The following is a 22,306-nucleotide window of genomic DNA, read 5'->3' as shown; positions in this document are numbered from 1 at the left end:
TAGCAGGCTTGTTGGTTTTTGAATGTCTGGTGTAGATTTTTTTCAATTTCATTGTTCTGTATGGGACAGTGACAATAAAGATTATCGTATCCTCTCATAGTGGACAACCAGATGTCTATGAGGAGCATGTAAACAGGACCTGAGCACAACAGCATTTCCCCCACTTGTGATTCCTAGCAATCAGTCCTCAGAAGCTGCCTCCAATAATGAAGCATTAAAAATCCCTCAAATTGGGTCTACTAGACCCCGAAAGGATAAGCAATGTGGACTAAAGTTGCTCCTGGGGCCCCTCTGGGATTAGGGGCCCTAAAGACGAAGTTCCATTAGTTTCATAGCAGAGCTGCCCCTGGCTATATCTGAGCCAAGGTCTTATTTGGGGTGGTCTGCTAGCTCAGTGGAGTAGCATGCGGTCAGGTCACAGGCAGCTTTTAAAAGGGATTACGCAGATGCATGGAGGAAAAGGCTCCAGAACAGAATACCAGTGATTCCCAGAGTGATCTGACTGGCTGAGGTAGGAAGCAGGAGGCTCCGTCAGATTGGTCTGATCCAGCAGCCTCCCTGCTTGCGATAAAAAGGAGTATCCCTCCAGCTCAGTTTTTCATTTTATTTTAAGGCCGGCACTCATTACCCATGCTGCTCAAACTTTGCTGTCTTTGTTATTTAAGACACATCCTAAAGTACTTTTTTGTAGGAGGTGGGGTGGTTTCCTTAAAAAAATGTTTCTGAAAGATTCATGAGCCCTGAGCTCAGAACCACAGGAGAAGCATGCAAAGATTCTCATAAACCTCTGCATCCCAGGTTGAGCCAAAGGCACAGCTTCAGCGGAGAGGCGGATTTGCATAAATTTGCCACATTTCATTAGCATTCTAATAATTAAATGGCAAGGCACTCTTGCTGTCGCCTTCCCTCTTGCCCACCCCCCCAATACAGATCGTTTCCCAAGAGCAAAGCCCTGGAAAGTACATGCAAAAGCATTCAATAATATATTCCTGGTTCAAACATAATCCTTGCAAGACATCATCTCAAAAGACAGTAACAATTTCCCAGGCTAAGAAGCAAGTATTCTGTGTAAGTTATTCATTAGCAAGCCTCTCTCGTTTTGTCCTAGGTTTATTAAATGATATTCAGCTGCTCCATTAATTACCTCCTGATGGCTGCTTCTTCAGGCTCCCTGGGCACCAGACAAGGGAACCTGGGAACAGTCCTGCATTATAGAACCTCCACAGCAACGCCTGAAAGCCACTTCGCTAGATCAGAAGGTATAACCCTCAGCCTGGTCTTCCAGACAGAGACAGTTCAGCTGGTTCCAGAATACTGCAGCTGGACCACTGACAGGGACCAGTTTATTCAGTAGGCGTCACCAGCCCATGGGTGCCACGGCACCCATTCAGCCTTCCGGTGGCACCCCTGGGCAGGGATCCCAGACACTGAGCTTTCTTTCTTTGCTTTTTTAAAATAAAAACAAGCCTCTAGTCTCCTAAAATGAATGCTAAGGGTGCATTCTAAGCAGTCTCTGTGAAATTGAAGTGGTGCAGCCATCTTATCAATTTTGCGAGAAGGAAGGGAACTGAATAACTCGGATCTCTGAATCCTTGATTTTTGTCATCTTCCTCCAAGGCCAGATCTGAGAGAGAGAGAGAGAGAGAGAGAGAGAGACACCCCAGGCTTTACAAGCCTGGTCTTCCCAAGCCTGGCCTAAGCACTAGCCTGCCAATTCAGGTATAGCACAGGTACCTCATAGTTCAGTTTGTATTCCTGGTTAAAAATCCATTCTCATTTAGCTTTCGAGAGTGAATTAAGTAAAGGGAGGGCAAGCTGTCTGGCTGGCAGTTCAGTTGGCTTGTGGTTAGAATTTAGATAGGCTTTTTTAGTTTGAGCAATTAAGTAACCGAACAAACTGTGAATGGAAAGGAAAATTCAAAAAACTGTGCTGTTCTAATTCTGGCAGCCCAGAGTTCAATGGTGATTACAACAAAGGGTCTGAGGGGAATATCAATGAACAAATTACATAGTGGCGCAGTTGCGGGGAGTGTGTTTCTGTGCAAATCGAAAGGCAAAGCACAGCCAAGACTCCTTCAGTTTTAATGAGGAGTGTAAAATGTACACTTTTGTGGTGCTCTAAGCAATGCCCCAAACCCAGTAAATGGAAAGGTAAATAAACAAGCAGGCCTGGTTAGAACAGCCATAATCACAGACCCTCCAAGTGTCCCTATTTTCCAGAGACAGTCCTGGATTTACAGAAGCCATCCCAGTTTCTTATTTGATCTGGGAATGTCCTGCTTTTCCTTAGGATGTTCCTATTTTCATGGAAGAAATGTTGGAGGGTATGGAGATATCTGACCCCTGAGCCAAGGAGATATGTAACTATGCAACCTTGAGAGGACATCTGAAGGCAGCCCTATATAAGGGGTGTTTTAATGTTTAATCTTTTATTATGTTTTTATACATGTTGGAAACTGCCCAGAGTGGGTGGGACAACCCGGTTAGATGGGCGGGGTATAAATAAATTATTATTATTATTATTATTATTATTATTATTATTATTATTATTATTATTATTATTATTATATTATTATCATCATCATCATCATCATCATTATTATTATTATTATTAATATTAATATTGAATAGGGTGTCCCTATTTTCATCGTAGATATGTTGGGGGGTGGCACGCAATCATCAGTTCCCTGGTTAGAAGTGCCATAATCATCACCCACAATTCCCCTTACAGAGCATGATCCTGGGTCATTGTGGAAAATGTCAGCTGGACTTGGCCTAGGGCCGGCCCACCCATAAGACAGACTGAAGCAGCCACCTGAGGCAGCGGAATCCCATGGGACAGCACTTCTGCAGGGGCTCCGCCCCTGCCAGGATTGCACAACTGCTGTAGTTTCCAGCAAGATCTTGATTCAGGTCGCTGCACACCCCTGTAAGTGAGGCTTTGGTAGTGGGGGCAGGAAATGGCAACTTCCTGTTTTGCCTCAGGCGGCAAGGCAGGGTAGGCAACCCCCAATAATAATGATAATGATAATAATGATAATGATAATAATATTTTGTACCCCACCCATCTCACTGGCTTGCCCCAGCCATTCTGGGCAGCTTCCAATAAAATATAAGAAACACACACACACACACAAATCAGACATTATAACTTCTCTGACTCAGCCACACAGTTCAAAAAGTTTTTGAATTTTGAATTGCTATTGTTATTTATTAATTGCCTTCCACATATGTCCCAAGGCAGTGGACAAAATATAATAGGAACAGTTAAAAGCAGCGCACACAGAGAAAAAAAACAGAAGATGAATTTAAGAACAAAACAAATAATGTGGTTATTTATTAATTACATTCCGCATATTTTTACAAATATTAAAGAAAAAGTGTCAAAACGTTACCTCCGGAATCAGAAGCATCATGCTCCAGGGTACTAGTTGATGGTGATGTTATTTATTGTTTTATTTAGGCCACTTATTATCTCAAAGCGGTTTACAACAAAAGTAAAACAAAAACAACCTGTAAAATACATTAAAACACAACATGGACCTACAATTAACTATTTAAAAAATCTGAAACATCAAAACACTTGAAGAACTGCAAAAAAGTACACAGAGGCAGATGGAGGCAGAAACTGCAGACACATTCCAGCATTTTTCTTCTGCCTGTGTTTGGCTCATGGCTCTGTTTCTGTGGCATGCAAGCAAGGAGGCGGCAGCTCTGACCACCGGCACTGGTCATGTTAGCAGCAGCATCTTCATGCACCATCACCTGCCAATCCCTGGGTGGTCACTTGGGGGAGGTGTTCCTGAACTGCAGGACCCTGCACTTCTACCCTGAGGTCCAACCCTGGCTGCACCACTGTGTTCAGAAGTTGTTGTGAACATGCACAGGGGAGTTTTCGCCAACAGGTGCAATCTTGCCTTCCTCCTGTTTCTGTGAATACAGCTGGCATAAATACATCATCTAAACAGGAACTTCTGTGTATTTAAAAACAAGGCTGAGAGAGGCACCTAAATGCTGCTGTGATACATAATGCAGTCAGAATCCCAGTAAGATAATGCAAACAGCACAGGAGGGAAAAACATAGCTGCTTTTTATAATTGCTTATTAGGCCTTTCCTTGCCAGAATTATTTTATTCATCATCTACAGAAGCCAATTAATTCTTATGTTTTGCACGCACCATTGTTATTACCGACAACCTCCTATTATGCATCTTTGAGTCATCGGCAGCAGAACAAGGAGGTTATGAATAAATGGACACCGCCCTGGGTTCCATAGAAGCAAAAGCAGCATGTAATTGTAATAAATAAAACAATAAATACGTAACATGGGAGCGGGGCCATTAAAAAGAATGGGCACAAGTTTTGCTAATGCTGTATCCAGCAAAGGACACATCGGCTGATGGGGTTTTGTCGAGGTTAACAACAATGCTGTACCCTTTTAGGAAAGGGCTTTAGCTCAGTGGCAGAGAACCTGTTTTGCGTGCAAAAGGTCCCATATTTGACCCCCAGCATCTCCAGGTAGGGCGGGAAGAGATCCCTCTTTGAAACCCTGAAAAGCCACTTACAGCCAGTATAGACAGTACTGAAGGTATGATTCATTTTAAGGCAGCTTCCTATGTTCCTATTGTTGCACACCATCCCCAGTCTCCGAGCCTTGCTAGACCCTAGGGGTTCCAGGCACCTACCTAAGGTTAGTTTTTTGTTTTTGTTTTTTGAATGAGGACCACAGAGACTGTGGCTTCAGTGGAGGGGTCCACAGCATCAACACCTCAAAAAGGTCTTGTTTCTCCCATAGCCTCAGCCTTGGATTAAAACAGAAGTCAAACATTGCTCTCTGACTCTCTCACCAGCTTGCTGCTTTCCTTCTGGGTCACATCAGTGCTCCCAACTCTATTCTCTAAATTCAGGATTTATCTGTTGATGGAGGCCCCCCACCCGCCCATTTGCCATCTTGCACCAAGCTCCTTAATCCCCCTCCCCATAAAGGCTCATCACCCAGTTTATCACCTCATCAGGGGGTTAGCCTGGCCATTCCAATAATGAGAAGTCTTAGAGGGGTCTGGCACCCAGCTTAAAACCCCAATCTTATAACATTATGTTTCATGTACATTCTGCCTTCTGGGACTTGGCAAACATTCCATGAATATCACAATCCTGCGTATCACAAACCGAAGAGGGCTATTGTCCTATTGAAGCAACCAACATTTAGCAATTTCTAAACAAAAAAGCCAGCATTTCCTGGTGAGATAAGTGTTTATTTCATAGAATTATAGAATTGTAAAGGTAAAGGTAAAGGTACCCCTGCCCGTACGGGCCAGTCTTGACAGACTCTGGGGTTGTGCGCCCATCTCACTTAAGAGGCCAGGGGCCAGCGCTGTCCGAAGACACTTCCGGGTCACGTGGCCAGCGTGACATCGCTGCTCTGGCGAGCCAGAGCCGCACACGGAAACGCCGTTTACCTTCCCGCTGGTAAGCGGTCCCTATTTATCTACTTGCACCCGGAGGTGCTTTCGAACTGCTAGGTTGGCAGGCGCTGGGACCGAGCAGCGGGAGCGCACCCCGCCGCAGGGATTCGAACCGCCGACCTTTCGATCGGCAAGTCCTAGGCGCTGAGGCTTTAACCCACAGCGCCACCTGCGTCCCTACAGAATTGTAGAGTAGCCCTAAAGCAGCCATGACAAGTTGCCATCCAACCTCTCCTTAAAAACCTCTAAGAAAGGACAGTCCACCACCTTCTGAGGGAGACTGTTCCACTGTCAAACAGTTCTTACTGTCGGAAGGCTCTTTCTGATGTTCAGTCAAAATCTCCAATCTTGTAACTTGAAGCCATTGGTTTGGGTTTAACTTCCCAGAAGAAGGAGAAATCAAGCTTGCTCCATCTTACACGTCACATTTATTGTTGGTATCTGTCTGTCTCGAAAGACAATGGAGTGTGCCTCCTTTCAGGGGTGCAAGCCTGGGCAGTGTATATGGAGGTTCTGGGCTGCCCTGACAAGACCCTCCTCTCGGCCTCACTGATGTGGTCCAAAGGAAAGCAGAGCAAGATGTTTGGCACCAGCTTGGCTGCAGGAGTTGCCAGAAGGAGGCTTACAAGGCACCATCCATCTGTCTTAAGGACACTATTCTGGAGTTGTGGAGGGTTTACTCCCCTTTCTTGGGAGTAAGTCTCATAGAACATAATAGGATTTGCTTTTGAGTAAACAGCATAGATAGGGATTGGACTGTCAGTGAATGATCTTACAGTAAACAATTGTAAATTCTGCTGCTATGGTATAACTCATAATACAGCTATTTCCAAATTAACAGGCAGGGCTGGGTCACTTCTTACATCTTTGCAAACAAAGCTGAATGGACAATGACAGAAAGGAATTCAACATCATTGTTTGTAAGCAGAAACATTTATGGCTGACCTCATTAGCTTTCCTGAATCATTGACATCAATGAATCTGAAAAGTCAATGAAATTTCAGAAGCGTTAACCCTGTAAGTATGTTGTAGCAAAACCACTACAAGTACTATAGCCTTGGGCCACCTTCAAACATATGATATAATCAGCCTTTCCAAATCTAGGTGCTGTTCTGGATTACAACTCCCATTGGCCTCAGCCATGCTAGCCAGTGCTGATGGGATTCATGGTTCAAAATTACTAGGTTCCAACTGCAGAGGGTAGGACTAAAACCAAAGGATTCAAATTACAAGAAAGGAGATTCTGGCTAAACATAAGGTAACTTTCTGACAGTAGCAGACCCTCCAAGTGTCTCTATTTTCCAGGGACAGTTCCAGATTTACAGGAGCTGTCCCAGTTTCTGATTTGATCCTGGAAGGTCCCACTTTTCCTTAGGATGTCTCTATTTTCATCAGAGAAATTTGGAGGGTATGGAGTTTTCTAACCCCTAGGCCATCTGAAGGCAACGCTGTATAGGGATTTTCATTGGAGAAATGTTGGAGGGTATGTAAGAGCTGTTTGACAGTGGAACAGACTCCAAGGAGAGGTGGCAGACTCTGCTTCTTTGGAGATTTTATTTTAGCAGAGGTGGGTGGCCACCTGTCAGGTATGCTTTAGGTGAGATTCTTGCATTGCAGGAGTTGAACTAAATGACACTAGTGGTCCCTTACAACTCTACAATGCTATGATTCTATAAATGGAGTAAGCTTGCGGGAGGCTGGTATAAGCTTCCTCTGTGGTTCCTTGACCTGAGAGAATATTTGGCAAGACCTCTTAAGCTGCAAAAGGACTTTTCTTGTTTTTAAACCACTCAGTTTACTCTTCACTTTCATAGCTTAACGGGCTCTGTCTCATTGAAATAGTATGATATAGCACTGAACTCAGGCCTGGGCCCAAGTCACCACTCAGTTGAAAGCTTCAGTGGGGAATTTTGAGCCAGACCCTATTCCTCAGCCTAGCCTACCATTCAAGGTTATTGTTTGATTTATTTTTCTGCATTTATATCCTACCTTTCCTCCAGGAAGCTCAAGGTGGCATACATAATTCTCCTCCCCCTCATTTATTCCCCACAACAACCCTGAGGTCACCCAGTGAGCTTCATGGTTAAATGGGGATTGGAACAGTGGTCCCTCAGGTCCAAGGGACGCGGGTGGCGCTGTGGTCTAAGCCACAGAGCCTAGGGCTTGCCAATCAGAAGGTCGGCAGTTTGAATCCCCGCAACGGGGTGAGCTCCCATTGCTCAGTCCCTGCTCCTGCCAACCTAGCAGTTTGAAAGCACAAGTAGATAAATAGGTACCGCTCCAGCGGGAAGGTAAACGGCATTTCCGTGCACTGCTTTGGTCTGCCAGAAGCGGCTTAGTCATGCTGGCCACATGACCCGGAAGCTGTATGTCGGCTCCCTCAGCCAGTAAAGCGAGATGAGCGCTGCAACCCCAGAGTCGGCCACAACTGGACCTAATGAGGTCCAAGTCCAACACTTTAACCACAACACGGCACTGGCTCTCTCTTTAAATATCACCTCGTTCTTTTTTCTTTTCTTTTTTAAAGCAGATTTCAACTAAGGTTGAGGCAGCAATCCTGAACACATGTACCAGGGAGCAAGTCCTACTGACTACTTCCGTGAACATATGGATAGGATTGTGCTGTCAAATACACAGTCAACAAGCAAAAACAAACACAAATATATGCCTTGCAGCAGCAACCTAAAAACAAGAAAGAATAAAGGAGAGAGCCTCCCTGAAGCTCTTTGAGAGGTGCAGCGGGGGAGGGGGTTGTAAAAAACAAACAAATAAGTTTCTTCTTCCCTAAGTTTTTATTTGGTGTTAATGCATACAGACATATAATCTGAGAACCAGAGCATGGGAGGGAACAGATTTGCATAATTAATGTTAAATCTAATGCATGCAAATCCTACGAAATGGCAGAGCATTAGTGATGCTTGACAGATGATAAACTCCATTTTTAAAAGCCAAAAGATGCCCTTTTCGGGGGAAAAAAGAAATGAAAAAATGCTTAGCAGATGACAAACAAAAACCTCCTATATCGAACAGAATGAACAGTGGTGAGGCAATGATTTCAAAGGAACTGAGCAGTGGTGACTGGTACCTATTGGGACTGGTGGCGCCTAAGACAGGGAGCCCAAACAGGAAGTTGAGCCAGAACCAACGACAGGAAGCACAGGCTAATTCTCCTTTTATCCCCATCCTGAGTTCTGTGAGGGCAGCACTGAGAAAAAGGAGGAAGAAAATGACAGCTAAAGTCACCCCCTGGTCAAGTAAGGCAGGCCAACAGGTGGAGGCTGGCTAAGGGCAGACTGAGGTTGGTGGGGCAATGCCCCATTTGCCCTAACACACCAGCCTCCACTGGGTAGATGAGTGTTTCCATTAAGGGGGATTGTGCTTGAATCTGAAGTCATGCAGGAGGCAGGATAAGGATCAAAAGCATAAAATAAATGGGTATAGAGAAAAATGTTGCAAACAATAGAACCCAAGTATAGTAAATGAAAAGGACATGGGTGGCGCTGTGGGTTAAACCACAGAGCCTAGGACTTGCTAATCAGAAGGTTGGCAGTTCGAATCCCCGCGACGGGGTGATCTCCCGTTGCTCGGTCCCTGCTCCTGCCAACCTAGTTTGAAAGCACCTCAAAGTGCAAGTAGAGAAATAGGTACCGCTCCAGCGGGAAGGTAAACGGCGTTTCCGTGTGCTGCTCTGGTTCTCCAGAAGCGGCTTAGTCATGCTGGCCACATGACCCAGAAGCTGTACGCTGGCTCCCTCAGCCAATAAAACGAGATGAGCGCCGCAACCCCAGAGTCAGTCACGACTGGACCTAATGGTCAGGGGTCCCTTTACCTTTTATAGTTAATGAAAGCATTGTGCAACGGTTCAATATGCACAAGAATGCAGTGATCATTCACAAATAGCAATTGATTATAGCACCGTCTTCCCATATTTGCTACGTTAAGGGCTCATTCAGAATTCCTATAGCACCACGTTTCCCAGGCACTGGTCCGCACTTTAATGTTCCATGTCCAAGCACGTCAGACCCTCCAAGTGTCCCTTTGTGGGAATCTGCCTTCTGACCTCAACCCGCCCTGCAGCTGGAGACATCGCCACATTGACGTGCCCTGGATGGAGTCACCTTCTACAGCTGTTCCAGTGTTTCCTGGCATGTTGAAAGGCCATCTTCGTCCCTACCGCGTGCTACAGTGACCACCAAATATCATGACAGTTTTGCTGCCTCTCTTGTTTGGGAACTGAGCCTGGCTTTGAAGGATGCCCTCGCTATACTGGCATCGCTTGGATTTTACCCCCCAGATCTCTTCTTCTTCTCTCCTCCCTCAGGAGTCCTGCCCCATGGTGTGTTCCCCTGAGCATGTACAGAAAGCTGTCTTGGAACTATTGTGGACTCTTGGCAGGACAGGGGGTGAGGAGGTTTCAGTGTGTTCCAGTTGTTTCATTCTTGTGCTTTGGCATGGTTCCCGGACAGAAAGCAAGTTGCAATGTGGTTCTTTAGCAGGGCCTGAGAAGACAATGGGCTCTGTTCTCTACCTTGTTGCAATCTTTTTAGTTACAGCAAGCGGGATATGCTTGGCTAGTGCCAGTTGGCTGCTGAGAAAAATGATTTTGAAATAAATGTCAGAAATAAGAGATGTAGCGCTTAAAAAATTTTTTATGTAATCCTTGCTTCCTAAGATGGAGTTTGTGCCTTGATTCATTCTCATTGTTGTATGTATATATCTGATCAATCGACTAATATCTCTGCTACTACTGATTATATGGAACAAATGATAGCCCATAATCCTTTGTATCCGCCCGAAGGTTTTGATCCATGGTGTCAGAGCTGCCTCTAGGTCCCAGCTCACAGAGGACCAACGCTAGGCTGTCGTAATGTACAAAAGTCTTTATTGAAGTTCAATTTCCATTTCAAAGCCGCAGTGCGCAGCCCTACATCTTAAACCCTAGATCAGCGAAGTCCCGTCTGAGTCTCCTCCCCTCTGACACCAGTTTAAGATCCTAGCCCTGCTCCACCTTTTCCGCTGCTCTCTCCTCTTCTGGGTCCTCCTGCCCACTGGGGCATTGCCCTTTCTGGACTCTTCCGACGCTGAGTCGCTTAGCTCCTCCCCCTGCCTCCTGCGGGCTTTAGGACCCGGTTCCCAATCCTCATTCTCTGCTGTCCCGCGCTCCTGTACATTTGAACTTGCCTCTCGCACCAACCCAGTGACCTTTCTCCTAACCGTTACACTACTTCGGTCACTGCTTCCCTCTTCCGGGATACTGGCCGGATCTGACCTCCCCTCCGTTGTCCAACTTTCTGATGGAGGCGTGATCAGCCCTGCCTCATCTTCTCTCCCTGGTGGGGAATGCACTGGCCCCGATCCTTGGGACTCTTCCCCCCCACTCTGCTCTGGTGGGGAAGCTGGTCCTGATTTCCAACTACTGCTCTGGGAGTCCCTGCTGCCCCCTTGCTCCTGGGGCGTTCCCCTTGGGAACCCCCTACCCCTGGCCACTGGCGCCCCCTTCTGTGAATCTTCCGATTCGCTGGAGAGGCTCATGGAATCCCTCGGTCCACTGTCCTCTTCTCCTACGCTCCCCTCGGATTCTTCCCCTTCGCTCTCCATCTCCTCTCTTCCCTGTGCCTCTGCTCCTGAGCCCCTGACACATGGAATGGTTGTTTTCTTGGCTACCTAATAGAACATAGTTAAGAAAAATACTATTGATTGTAATTGCATGTATTGTTGGTTTTATTATGGTGTTCTGCTTAAGGTTCTCTCTTCTAATATAAATAAGAAAAGAGGGGATGTGGGAATATGGTCATTTGTCCATAAGAGCATGGGCAAAAGGTCATTATTGCAAGGATGATTTCATAAGCTAAAAGCACCCTGGAAGCATGATCAACGCGTGGAGAGCTCATGCCATCCAATGATTGGTCCACGTAACATAGCCTGATGGTCTACGTGGTCTAGTGCGATGGCCCTTATCTGCTGGCTGAGAACAAGTGGGATTCCTCGTATTTTGTATCTTTCTGACTTTACACAATAAAGGCTGTGCTCCAGCAGCTTCTAGAAGAGAGCTGCGGCCAGATTTCTACAACCCATTTTGGTGTGAGACTGATTATTTACGGATGGCGAGCGGGTTCTCGTCAGCCCTTTTTTCCAGGGACATCCCTGATTTGGAAAAGCCATCCCAGTTTCTGATTTGATCCCAGAATGTCCCCCTTTTCCTTAGCACATCCCTATTTTCATTGGAGAAATGTTGGAGGGTATGGAGTTATCCGACCCTGAGCTGTCTGAAGGCAATCCTGTATAGGGAAGTTTTAAAGAAATGTTTAATGTTTTACTATGCTTTTATATGTGTTGGAAGCTGCCCAGAGTGGCTGGGACAACCCAGTAAGATGTGTGGGGTATAAATAGTAAAATTATCATTATGGAATGGGACGTCCCTATTTTCATCAGAGAAATGTTGGAGGGTATGGCATGTTGTTTTAATGTCCTGGTGCCTTTCCCAGGAAAAACAGTGTTTTACCGCTCAATCAGAGCAAATGGCTATGCATGGAAAACGCAGTTGCTGTTCGCTCCAATTCAGCGATGAAATGTGGGTTTTCCTGCAGAAAGAGCTGGGGCGAATAAAAAGTGCTCAGACACAGAGCTTCAACGTCCAGAACTGTGCCTAGAAATGCAGCACAAAAGAAGTCTGGATGAGCCCTTAGTTAGCACTTATAGTGGAGATGGGTCTTGACTGGGCCCTAAAGCAATACCATGGTTTATTGGTCTACAACCTTAATCAATCAACCAAGACCATGGTGCACTTTTCTCTTCTTCTACAAGAGTTAAAGTTGGCACAGTAAAGGAAGATATTTTGTGTTATTTCCAATGACTGCTTCTGTGAATAGATACTAAGCTTTATCACTCCCTCTAATAGTGAACTAAGGTAATGAGTGCCAAAAGGATTGTAGCCAAAATAGCACCACTTAGAAATAAGAGGAAAGAATCAGCTTGGTTGGGAGAATGCCCAAGGTTTGCTGAAGAAAGACCAGAAACACTAAAAAAGAAGAAGTCTTTTTTCCATTGTTACTGTCATATCCAGGAGCAGAATTATGGCACTACGACCAGGCTTAAGAGACTGAGAGGAAGGATTTCCAGCTCTGGTAAAACTCAGCTCAAATTAAGACTTGAATGTTATTAAACCCATTCCACTTGGAAGAAGTCTTCACCTTCCATATAATAATGGGTTTTTAATCTCCCATATCTGAACTGGCAATATATGAATGAGAACTGAAAGAAGATAAACCTCTCAGAACACATTTCAGCTTATAAGCAGTATATAAATATTCCTATATACATACAAATGTCAGGCTGTCATTGCAAAATCTGAAGAGTTGCAACACAATCCTAGATTTGCAAGACGTCAGGGCAAGGGGAGGGGAGCAGAAGAAAAGAAAGGGTGTTTTTTTTAGAATTGCAGTTTTAAACAACAGCAGAGGTTTGAATAAAGCAGTGATGGAGGGACACAGAGGAGCTGTAAGGATATGGGGCGGCTGATTGAGGTGTAAAGAGAGGGGTGGTTGGTTAAGTGGTTTGTTAGGGTTGGCGAGCTACATGAGCATGGGTAGCAGGCCCAAACGAACAGTTTTTCTTGAAATTTATGCCTCATAGTAAGCAATCTAGTGTGCTTGTGTTTCAAAATCTCCCATTGTCCTCCTTCCTTCCTTTAACTTTCCCTTTTGTCTTATTTCTGTTAGTTAGTTTGTTTGAACATTACTTTATTTGCATTGTTTTTTGTATAAACAATAAAACAACAACACCCAGCTTTTCAGTGATCTGGAAGCCTCTGGAATTCATAGTAGACATGTTAATATGGAGAGGTATCCTGGAAAATAGAGAGTTTGTAAACAAAGACATAGAGGATTTGGAAAGGCTTTGGGCAAAAGCAGTAGCATGGGAAGATGTGGAACATGCAGTGGCGTAGCGTGGGTTGTCAGCACCCGGGGCAAGGCAAGTAATTTGCGCACCCTAACCCATGGATTTGCGCCCCCTAACCTGTTGATTTGCGCCCCCTAACCCTAACCCCCAAATGTTGCGCCCGGTGCGGCCGGCCCCCCTTGCACCCCCCACGCTACGCCACTGGGAACATGGTTCTGAGCAACTGTTTTGCTCCTGTCCCTGAATGGATGGATTGTGTGGCCACATAATCATCACTCCATCTAATTCAAATGTTCAGGGGCCAGTGCAAGTGCACAGCCTAAACAATACCATCCATGCACAAAGAAGATGAATCAACTGCACTGGGAAAAGGGAAAGGGAGTCCAAAGACTTAGGAAAAATGAAACCTGAGAAAGGAACATCCAAAAAAAACTGAGTCCCTTCCAGACAACCAGTTCATTGGGCATTCATCTTGCTTTGTTTGCAGCGAGATTCGGTAGCATTGGCTACTTAATGATTATGATTTGCTTGGGAGCTTAGATAACTTTGCATCTAAGCAAGTGTTATCCCACACTTTCCAGTGCATTTTCCCATCGCAAAAAGAAAAGAAAAAAAGAAATCCAATCTTTCAAGGAAGTGGGTTTGTTATAAGACATCCCAATCAACTACAATTGTGAAATTTGAATTTGCTAGTATGTGGTTGAATCACACCAGTGGTCCACATAATTATGACTGTTGGGGTGGGGAGCAGACGTGGTCTGGAATATTCTGAAGAAAGACATGGTGCTGCCTTACTGGAACAGCAGAACGCCACACTGCAACTTTTTGTTTACAGGTTCCACTTGACACAGAAGCAATGCAGTTTGAAAGAGGGTCTGTGAACTCTTTTGCAAAGGTGAGCTGGAGGGATCAAGTCCTCTAAGGCCACCACCACTCCTAACCCCATGCAGACACTCCCTGAGAGATATCACAGATGAATAAAAAAAAAATGATTATGTTGTTTGTCTTCCGGAAGCAAAGAAAAGAAAAGAAAATCAGTGGCACTTTAAAGCCTAAGGAATTCATTGTGACATTCATTTCCCATAGGCAATGCATCCGATGTGATAAAGTAGGCTTTCTAAGAAGAAGACTGCACATGTTGCTATGCTATCCCTTAAGCTTCAGCGAGGTTTGGACTGAAAGTTACTTTAGTAAAGAAGGTGGCTCAATTAAAAACGGCAAACATATTAGGGAGGGCAGTAATATGTTTGCATGCAGAAGGTCCCGAGTTCAGTCCCCAGTAGACTTCGTTTCTGAAACCCTGGAGAGAAACTGCCTGTCAATGAACACAGTGCTGAACCAGATGGACCCACTCTGCATAATCAATCACAAGCCACAGCACACACACACCATTTGAATGGCAATACCCATCAACTTGGGGGTGGGGAGCTCATATATTTTATGGGGGGGGGGGCAGAAGGGACCTCAGCCCCTAGGAGTTGGCTCCTATGCTAATAGATCCATGCAAAACTTTCTGTGGGAGTCCAAGATTTGAGCTTGTTGCCCCCTGCTCAGGGGGGCCAACTTGAATAAAATATGGGGGGGCTAAGCCCCGTCCAACATAATCGATCACATGACACGGTGCACGCACAGCATCAACGGGGGGGGGGGTTCAAATATTTTATGAAGGGAGGCTGAAGACCCCTCGGCCCCTAGGAGTCGGCTCCTATGCCCCTGCTTGTCACCTTGCCAATTGCCCTTCTACCCATGTGGAGGAGACGCGCAGTCCGTCGTTACCTTGCAAGAAAGCGAGGCGTTCCTCCGTCCCTCATCGATTCAGACGACGCCGTGGTCTGGGTCCCTGCAAATGTACCAGAGGATCACACAGAGAATGAGTAAGATAGCAAAGAGGAAGACAGCCACGAAGATCGCCTTGGCCACTGGGGAGACAAAAGTCTGCATCTTCTTTTTCCTCCTCCTCCTCCTCACCACGAGGCAGTGAGAGGAACGAGAGAGAAGGATCGCTCCAGCGCTCTGCCCCTCTAGACATCACAACCGGCATGCGACTAAAAGAGAAGAGACAGGAGAAAAGTTGCACACAGTACCAGGAGTCGCAGCTGAGTCCCCTGGGCGCGCATGCGTTCTGCCCAGTCTCTGTTTCGGAATGGGCTCGGGACTCTTCTGCCGTGTAACACTTCGACTGCCAGGGCGCGGGGATACACCCTAAACTCCTTGGGCGGTGTGATTAAGCGCTCTCTCTCTTTGCCTCCTCGGCTGTATTGGAGCAGAGGTTAATGTCTGAGGCGGCGGCTGTAATTTGTACCGCCCAGGCTCTGCTGCACCCCTGTTGCTCTGGTCTTTATTTTCAAGCGCCACCCGCTCTTCTTTGAAGACAAATAAATGCATGTAAAGTTTAGGGTTGGGTTTTATGTTGTTTCGCAAAATTTAGTTGCAATGCGCAGCAACAGCTGAGTGTGGGTGTGGGGGGCGGGGATCATCCCACCGATCACTTACTTTCTCTGCAAAAGGGTCGTGTAATCAGTGTTCCAGATTCTGCAACGGGGATGAGGGGATCAGGCTGTTGTTAGGCTGACAGGGCCCAATGAGAGCTCGTTTATGTAATTCATAAGATTACTATATTGTACCTCCTGACTGTAATAAAACCTCAAAGAACAAAACAATGAGCAAAAAAAAAAAAGACATAAAAAAATTCCCAACTGTTTAAAACATTAAAAAGAAAAAGAAAAAATCAACATCAACATCAAGCTAAAAACCAGAATGAAATTCTACATGCCTGAACAGGCTTGGCACCAAGAAGAGCACTGTACAGGGAAAGCAGTCCCCTGATGTTAGTAGGCAGGGAGTTCCAAAATGTGAAGGTTACCACGCTAAAAGATCAACTGCTTACAAATGTGGAACTAGACCAGGATGTCAGGAGACTGCAAACACCTTCGCCGTAGTGGCGACTGCCCTGTGGAATGCCCTCCCAGCAGATGTCAAAGAAATAAACAACTCTCTCACTTTTAGAAGACATCTGAAGGCAGCCCTGTTTGAAGTTTTATTCTGTTTTTAGTGTTCTGCTGGGAGCTGCCCAGAGTGGCTGGGGTAACCCAACCGGATGGGCGGGGTATAAATAATAAAATTATTATTACTATTACTATTCCTGCTGGAAGAGTTCATCACAGATGGGATAACCGCAGAGGCCCCCTTGGTATCGGGAGCCTGAACAAGAACGGACAAAGGCTACCTGAACTGTGCTCATACCACAGCCTGTGCGTCACGAACATGGTGTGCTCTACCAAGGCAAAACACTCAGTGTCCTGAAGACATCTTATATCTCAGGTCACTGGCACCAGCTGGACTGGATTGTCACCAGGCAATTGCACTGAACTGTGTTAATGCCACACGGAGCTACCACAGCACTGACTGCGACATGGTCACATCCTGAAGGTGAGCAAAGAGGACCTCTAGCCAATCTAAGGTTCTGCACTTTGGCAGGAAGAACCAGCTGCTCCAATATAAGATGAGGGACACCTGGTTTGCTGGTAAGGAAAAGGATCTAGGGATCTTAGTGGACCACAAGCTTAACATGAGTCAACCTGAGAGTGATGCAGCAGCAAAAAATGCTAATGCAACAACAAAAGTATCCAGATCAATGGAAGACAATAACACAATGAAATTCAAAACAGTAACAATTTATTGTGCATTTATTCAAAATCCATTAAAAAATATTTATTTTTATTCCATTCTCTCTCAGTTCTTTTTCTTCTTGACACGTGGGGTTACACAGGGGGTAGATCATATATCCTAAGGAACTGAAAAACCCAAGATTCTGTGAGATCTTTTGAGGCAAAATAGTTAACAACTTTCGGATCTCCCTCTGTCCCCTGCCCTGTCTCTTGCAAAACAAAGGTGTCAACCCTGTGCCCAGATCCGCCCGCCCACCAGCCTCCCTGAGGTGGTCCAAAGGAAAGAAGAGCAAGGCATAAGGCACCAGCTTGGCTGCAGGAGTTGCCAGAAGGAGGCCTACAAAATGCCACCCAACCATCTTAGGGACTCCACTCTGCATCTGTGTAGGGCTCCTTCTGCCGGAGCCTGTCTTCTGACACAGGGGAAAGTCCCTCACTCACCGAAGGTTTGAGACCCATTGGCTCCCCTCCCCTGGTTCCCGGGCCTCTTCTCCCTCTGACTGCTCCTCCTTGTCCCCCCTCCACTCCCTGGGCTCTGAGACGTCTTCTGTTCCTGTTTCTCCAGCTGCTTCCTCCCACCATTCCTCTGTGCCCAACCAGTCCATGACATTGCTCCATCCCTCGGCCTCTGTCCCCACAAGGCAGCTTCCCCTGACCTGATCTGGTTCCACAGCCACTGCTTCCCTTCTGCCGCCATGAAAAGATGGAGAAGGAGGTCTTGCCGGCATCATTCTGTCACCTGCAAGAGAAAAAAGGTAAGCAGGATGACAGGAGTGCCTGCTTCTCTCACTACAGATGGGCTTTTGAGGAAGTCTTACCTGCCGAGTGCATTTGGATGTTGGCCTCTTTCTGATGCCCAGTGGAGCCCGAGGTCCGCACTACCTATAAATCTTCAATGATGATGTCCTCTGGATGGAAGAGAATGAGAATGAGAAGAGAATGAAAATGAAAATGAGATTTTCCCACAGGCCTTTAGTCAAAGGGCGCAGTCTCCAAGGTGTGGGGATTACCTTCTTTCGGCTTCAGGCGGAAGCAAGCCAGGTCCGGCCGAACTACTGTCATCTGCAGAGGAAAGAAAAATCGGGGTCAGATGGGAGAAGCAGCGCCAAGTCAGGAAGGATGGGTCTCCCTCTGTCTTGGGCCCAATACTTTGTTCCAGAGGACCTCCCCGGGCCCTGCAGCCTCCTGGGCAGAGGTGGAAGGGCAGCAGGAGGAAAGGGGGCAGGAAAAGCCTCTGGCCTCATCCTGGCCCCCAGGGACACACCCCGCATCATCTGAGCTAAATATCACTTGGGGATGGAAGTTACCAAAGAAATGAATAGCAGAAGGCAAGGTACTTACTCGGAGGTTGGGGTATTTCTGGGCAACGGCCAGCAGCAAGGAAATGCTGCTGGCCGCTAGTTCTTAAGCCTCCCCACTTTCCCCCAGGGCGTATCCTCGGAGGTCCTGAACGAGGAAAGAGTGTCTCAGAGTCAGGGGCCAGTCTGGGCCAAAGCAGCCCCCACTGCCCCCACCACGGAGTCCCTGGCACTTCTGGACCATGAGGGTTTGCCAGCTTTGGTCTTGGACCAAATTGGGGGCCAAACAGGCTCTGTGCCCCAGAAATGGGGCAGTCCATTGGGTAAGAGACGGCGGGGGGGGGGACAACCCTAAAACCACCCCTGATGCCATCGGGACACTTACACTGAGAAGGTGGAGGAGAGTGCCAGGGTTGGGGGCTTCCATAAGGAGACTGCCCAACGGGAGCCAGAAGTGCCTCTTCAGTTCCTGTGGGAAGAGAGAAGAAAGTTTGAATGCTGGGTTGGATTCTGCAAGGGTGTGACGAAGAAGAAGAGCCGTGAAGGGAAGTCAAAACAAAGGACATACTTCTCTCTTCTCCTCCTCCTCCTCCTCGGCGGCCTCTTTCAGCATGGCCTCCAACGTCCTGTGCAGGATGGCACTGATCATATTGCAGCTGAATTTGGGCCTCATGGTGCTGCAGAGATGAAAGGGAGAGGGTTAGAATCTCCCTTGCCCTGTCTCCCTCCCGCCTGCTCTTTCCCCCTGGAGTTCTGCCCCCCACCCACAACCCCATCCACGCCAAAGACCCCACTCACCTTAGCTGGAGGAGGGCCTCCAAGGCAAGGGCCAGGGTCAGGGGCCAATCCCTGAAGTGCTCCAAGGGCCCCAAGATGTCCTGGAAAAGAACAGAGGAGGAAAATCAGCTCCGACCCCAAACACCAGGCTTGGCTTTCCAGGGAAATGGCAACCCCATGCCCTAAGCCAGCAGGGTCCTCCTCTCCACAGATGCACAACCCCTCCCCCCCCATCACTCACCAGAATGGCTTGGGCCGTCTCCTGCTTGGAGCACTTCAGGGATCGGAGCCCCCTGAGCTCAGCTGCCTGGCAGCTCTGGATGACCCCCAGGAGGTAGACCTGTTCATCTTCCAGCAGCTGAAATGCAAAAGTCAGGCTGTCAGTTCCTCGTGAGGGGAGGGCTTCTCCGCATCTGAGAGTGCAGAGTGGGGGGCAAAGAGCCCGGGGGGCAGCGGGGGGGCAGGTCTGAGGGATCCAGTCCCTGCTCTTGTTTCCTCCAATACTCACCCCTGGGGCTGGGATGCAGAACCGCAGCAGAACTGCAAACAGAAGGACATGGGAACAGGTGTGAGTCCTCTTTTGCATCCTTGGACTAGTTGCCCCCCATGCCCATTCCTGCCCTCCTCCAGCCAAAAAAGGAGGGCCACTGGCTCACCTGGTGCCACTGGCTGCTCTGGGTCTTGCTGGCGGGCCACCCTGTGGCAACGCCTGAAGAGGCGCCTTAAGCACCTGATCCTAGAAGAGAAGAGCAGAGAGAGCAACTCAGACGCCAGCAGCCCCAATTCTTGGGGGGTGTTTGTGTGTGAGGAGGGGAGTCTGGAGAAAACAGTGAACCACTGCCGAATTGGCAGAACAGAAATACATATGTGGAGCCTAATCGATCCTTGCCGGCCCATCATGACCAATTCCTTCCATCTCCCTGCAGTTCAGTGACCTGAAGGGGCATCATCAGAGCCTGAAAGAGGCAGCCCAGAGCATGAAGGGCTGGCAGAGAGAGAAAGGAGGTCCCAAGTGCTCTGGGTTCAAGAGCTATGGCCATGCCAGGACCCAGAGAGCCTGGCCCACTCATTCATGCAGTCAAGCAGTATATAAATTTCATGAAGCAAATGAAATTTGGTCATTCTTAACATTTTTACCAGATTTTTTGGAAAGGGTGGCGGGGGGTTTCCCCCTCCAGCAGGCACCATACCCCCCTCCGATTGTACCCCAAATCAACACCTTCACTACAAATGTCCGCACAAAACACATCCTGACACAGTCCTTTCCTTTTTCTATTCCAAAGGCTCCCATAAATAAGGGTAGAACATTTGCCCTAATGAAGGCCGAGCCTTTCGCTCACAAGGCACTCAACCAATCTGCTCAGACTATCCAAAGAACTGTCCAATAGCAACCAGTGAGCACCACGAAACAGCACCCTCTAGAACAAAGCACTGAGGGCACAAGGAGAAGGGGATGACAGAGGACCAGATGGTTGTACAGTGTTCTCGTTGCTACCAACATGAGTTGGACCAAACTGCGGGAGCCAGTGGAAGACTGGAGTGCCTGGCGTGCTCTGGTCCATGGGGTCACGAAGAGTCGGACATGACTAAACGACTAAACAACAACAACAACAACAGAACAAAGCACACAGGCACTGCAGCTGCCAACCAGCCATGGCCTCTGCTCTACAAGTAGGAATTCCCACTGGGAAAAGGGGAAAGTCAGAACCAGCCATGAAAACCATTCTTGGTCCATTGAAACTAGTCTTTTAAGTTTCAGTCTAGGCTCTTGCACTACCAACCCAGCTGTATGCTTGTGAAACATGGATCACTTATAAACGCCATCTCCAACTCCTTGAAAGATTCCATTAATGGTGTCTCCGAAAAATGTGACACACCACTTGGGAAGGCAGGCGAACTAATACCAGTGTCCTGGAAGAAGCAAAGATCACCAGTGTGGAAGCAATGATTCTTCAACACCAACTTCATTGGACTGGTCATGTCCAGTGGCTGAGAAACACTGGCCTGTGAGTGCTCCAATAATAGAACAGCCTTTACCAAAGGTGTCATGGGCTTTGAAGACACTTGAACTCAGGATGCAAGGGAGAAATGAGCTAAGAGGAAAGCACGCTTGGCAAACCCTCACTGTGATCAACTCCCGCCCAGGAAACTATGTCCCCACTGTGGAAGGATGTGTGGATCCAGAATTGGCCTCCACAATCACTTATGGACTCACGGTTAAAACCCGCTGTTCATGGAAGTCAATCTTACTCTGCTACGAGTGATAGAAGAAGAAGAAGAAGAAGAAGAAGAAGAAGAAGAAGAAGAAGAAGAAGAAGAAGAAGAAATCTGGTCGTAGCACTCGCCTACTCTTGCAGCGGGAAAACCTTCAAATATTCATATAAAAGCAATCCAACATCGGATTGACACCGTTCCAATGCTGTTCTGTTCAGAAGGAAGATGGTTACCAGAGAAGGCACTTGGGACATGGCTAGGGGCAGCCATCATCCCTGAAGCATGAGACCACGTACACAGCAACCCTTCTGCCGGGATGATCATCACTGCCCTCCTGGTCTCTGAGTGCCAGACAGGTAGCCATCTCAAGGACAAGAGTGGATCCAACCTACATGGATTGGGGACTTGGCCAGGACAATAGGGGGTACTCAACTTGGCTGGGAAACAGGACCATGCATATATTTTTCTTTGTTTTACTTAATGGGTGTAAGGTGGAGGTCAAGGGAGGGACAGGGACAAACCTGATACTCAGGTGTCTGCCAGAAAAACCTCCCAGTTTGTGACACCCCCCCCCCAGAGATGAAGAGAAAGGGATGCTACTTACAGTCTGCCCATGTTGACAACGAAAAGACCCCCCCCCTCCTATCTAAAGTAACTATCTAAAATGCCCACCCAAGCCTAAATCTGACCCCAACCCCAACCCCTGCCCTAAGTCTATACCTAACCCCCACCCTAACCCTACACTTAACCCTAACTATTCCTCTACCTAAAAAATAAAAATGTATACAGAATATGCACAGGTGTGCACAAAAAACCAAAAACAAAAATATTAAAACAAAGAAGAAAAAAATAAAATAAAATAAATAAAAGTGTTAAAAGAAAATCAAAATAAATCAAATAAATCAAATAAAAGTAATAAATGAAATCAAAATCAAAATAAGAAAACGGAAAAAGAACAAATCACTGATCCTCCTCTTACTCTCCA

General features: G+C 47.0%; 1 protein-coding gene and 1 long non-coding RNA gene across 3 annotated transcripts in view; one reads left to right on the top strand and one right to left on the bottom strand.

Moving 5' to 3' along the window:
• The window catches only part of LOC307208339, a 51,887-nt gene that overhangs the window by 1,506 nt on the left and 28,075 nt on the right, over window positions 1–22,306 (top strand). The window lies entirely within an intron of this gene.
• On the bottom strand, window positions 17,053–21,954 carry LOC307207999 (uncharacterized protein). 2 transcript variants are annotated; one of them, XM_079962289.1, is made up of 12 exons: window positions 21,926–21,954; window positions 19,764–19,843; window positions 19,616–19,647; window positions 19,349–19,465; window positions 19,129–19,208; window positions 18,899–19,007; window positions 18,716–18,799; window positions 18,374–18,478; window positions 18,043–18,094; window positions 17,851–17,940; window positions 17,689–17,771; window positions 17,054–17,150 (listed from the first exon to the last, which is right to left on the bottom strand). In XM_079962289.1, the coding sequence occupies exons 1-8, from the start codon at window positions 21,934–21,936 to the stop codon at window positions 18,437–18,439; spliced, it is 555 nt and encodes a 184-aa protein (XP_079818415.1). In that variant the 5' UTR covers window positions 21,937–21,954; the 3' UTR covers window positions 17,054–17,150; window positions 17,689–17,771; window positions 17,851–17,940; window positions 18,043–18,094; window positions 18,374–18,436. The 2 variants fall into 2 exon arrangements, with proteins under 2 accessions (XP_079818414.1, XP_079818415.1); XM_079962288.1 differs by lacking the exon at window positions 21,926–21,954 and having other exon boundaries at window positions 17,053–17,150; window positions 19,764–21,122.

This window comes from Podarcis cretensis, assembly GCF_951804945.1.
Source record: "Podarcis cretensis genome assembly, chromosome: Z".
In the NCBI taxonomy this organism is placed as follows: Eukaryota; Metazoa; Chordata; class Lepidosauria; order Squamata; family Lacertidae; genus Podarcis; species Podarcis cretensis.
The sequence above is the reverse complement of the archived record's forward strand: the minus strand, read 5'-3'. Positions and strand labels throughout refer to the sequence as shown.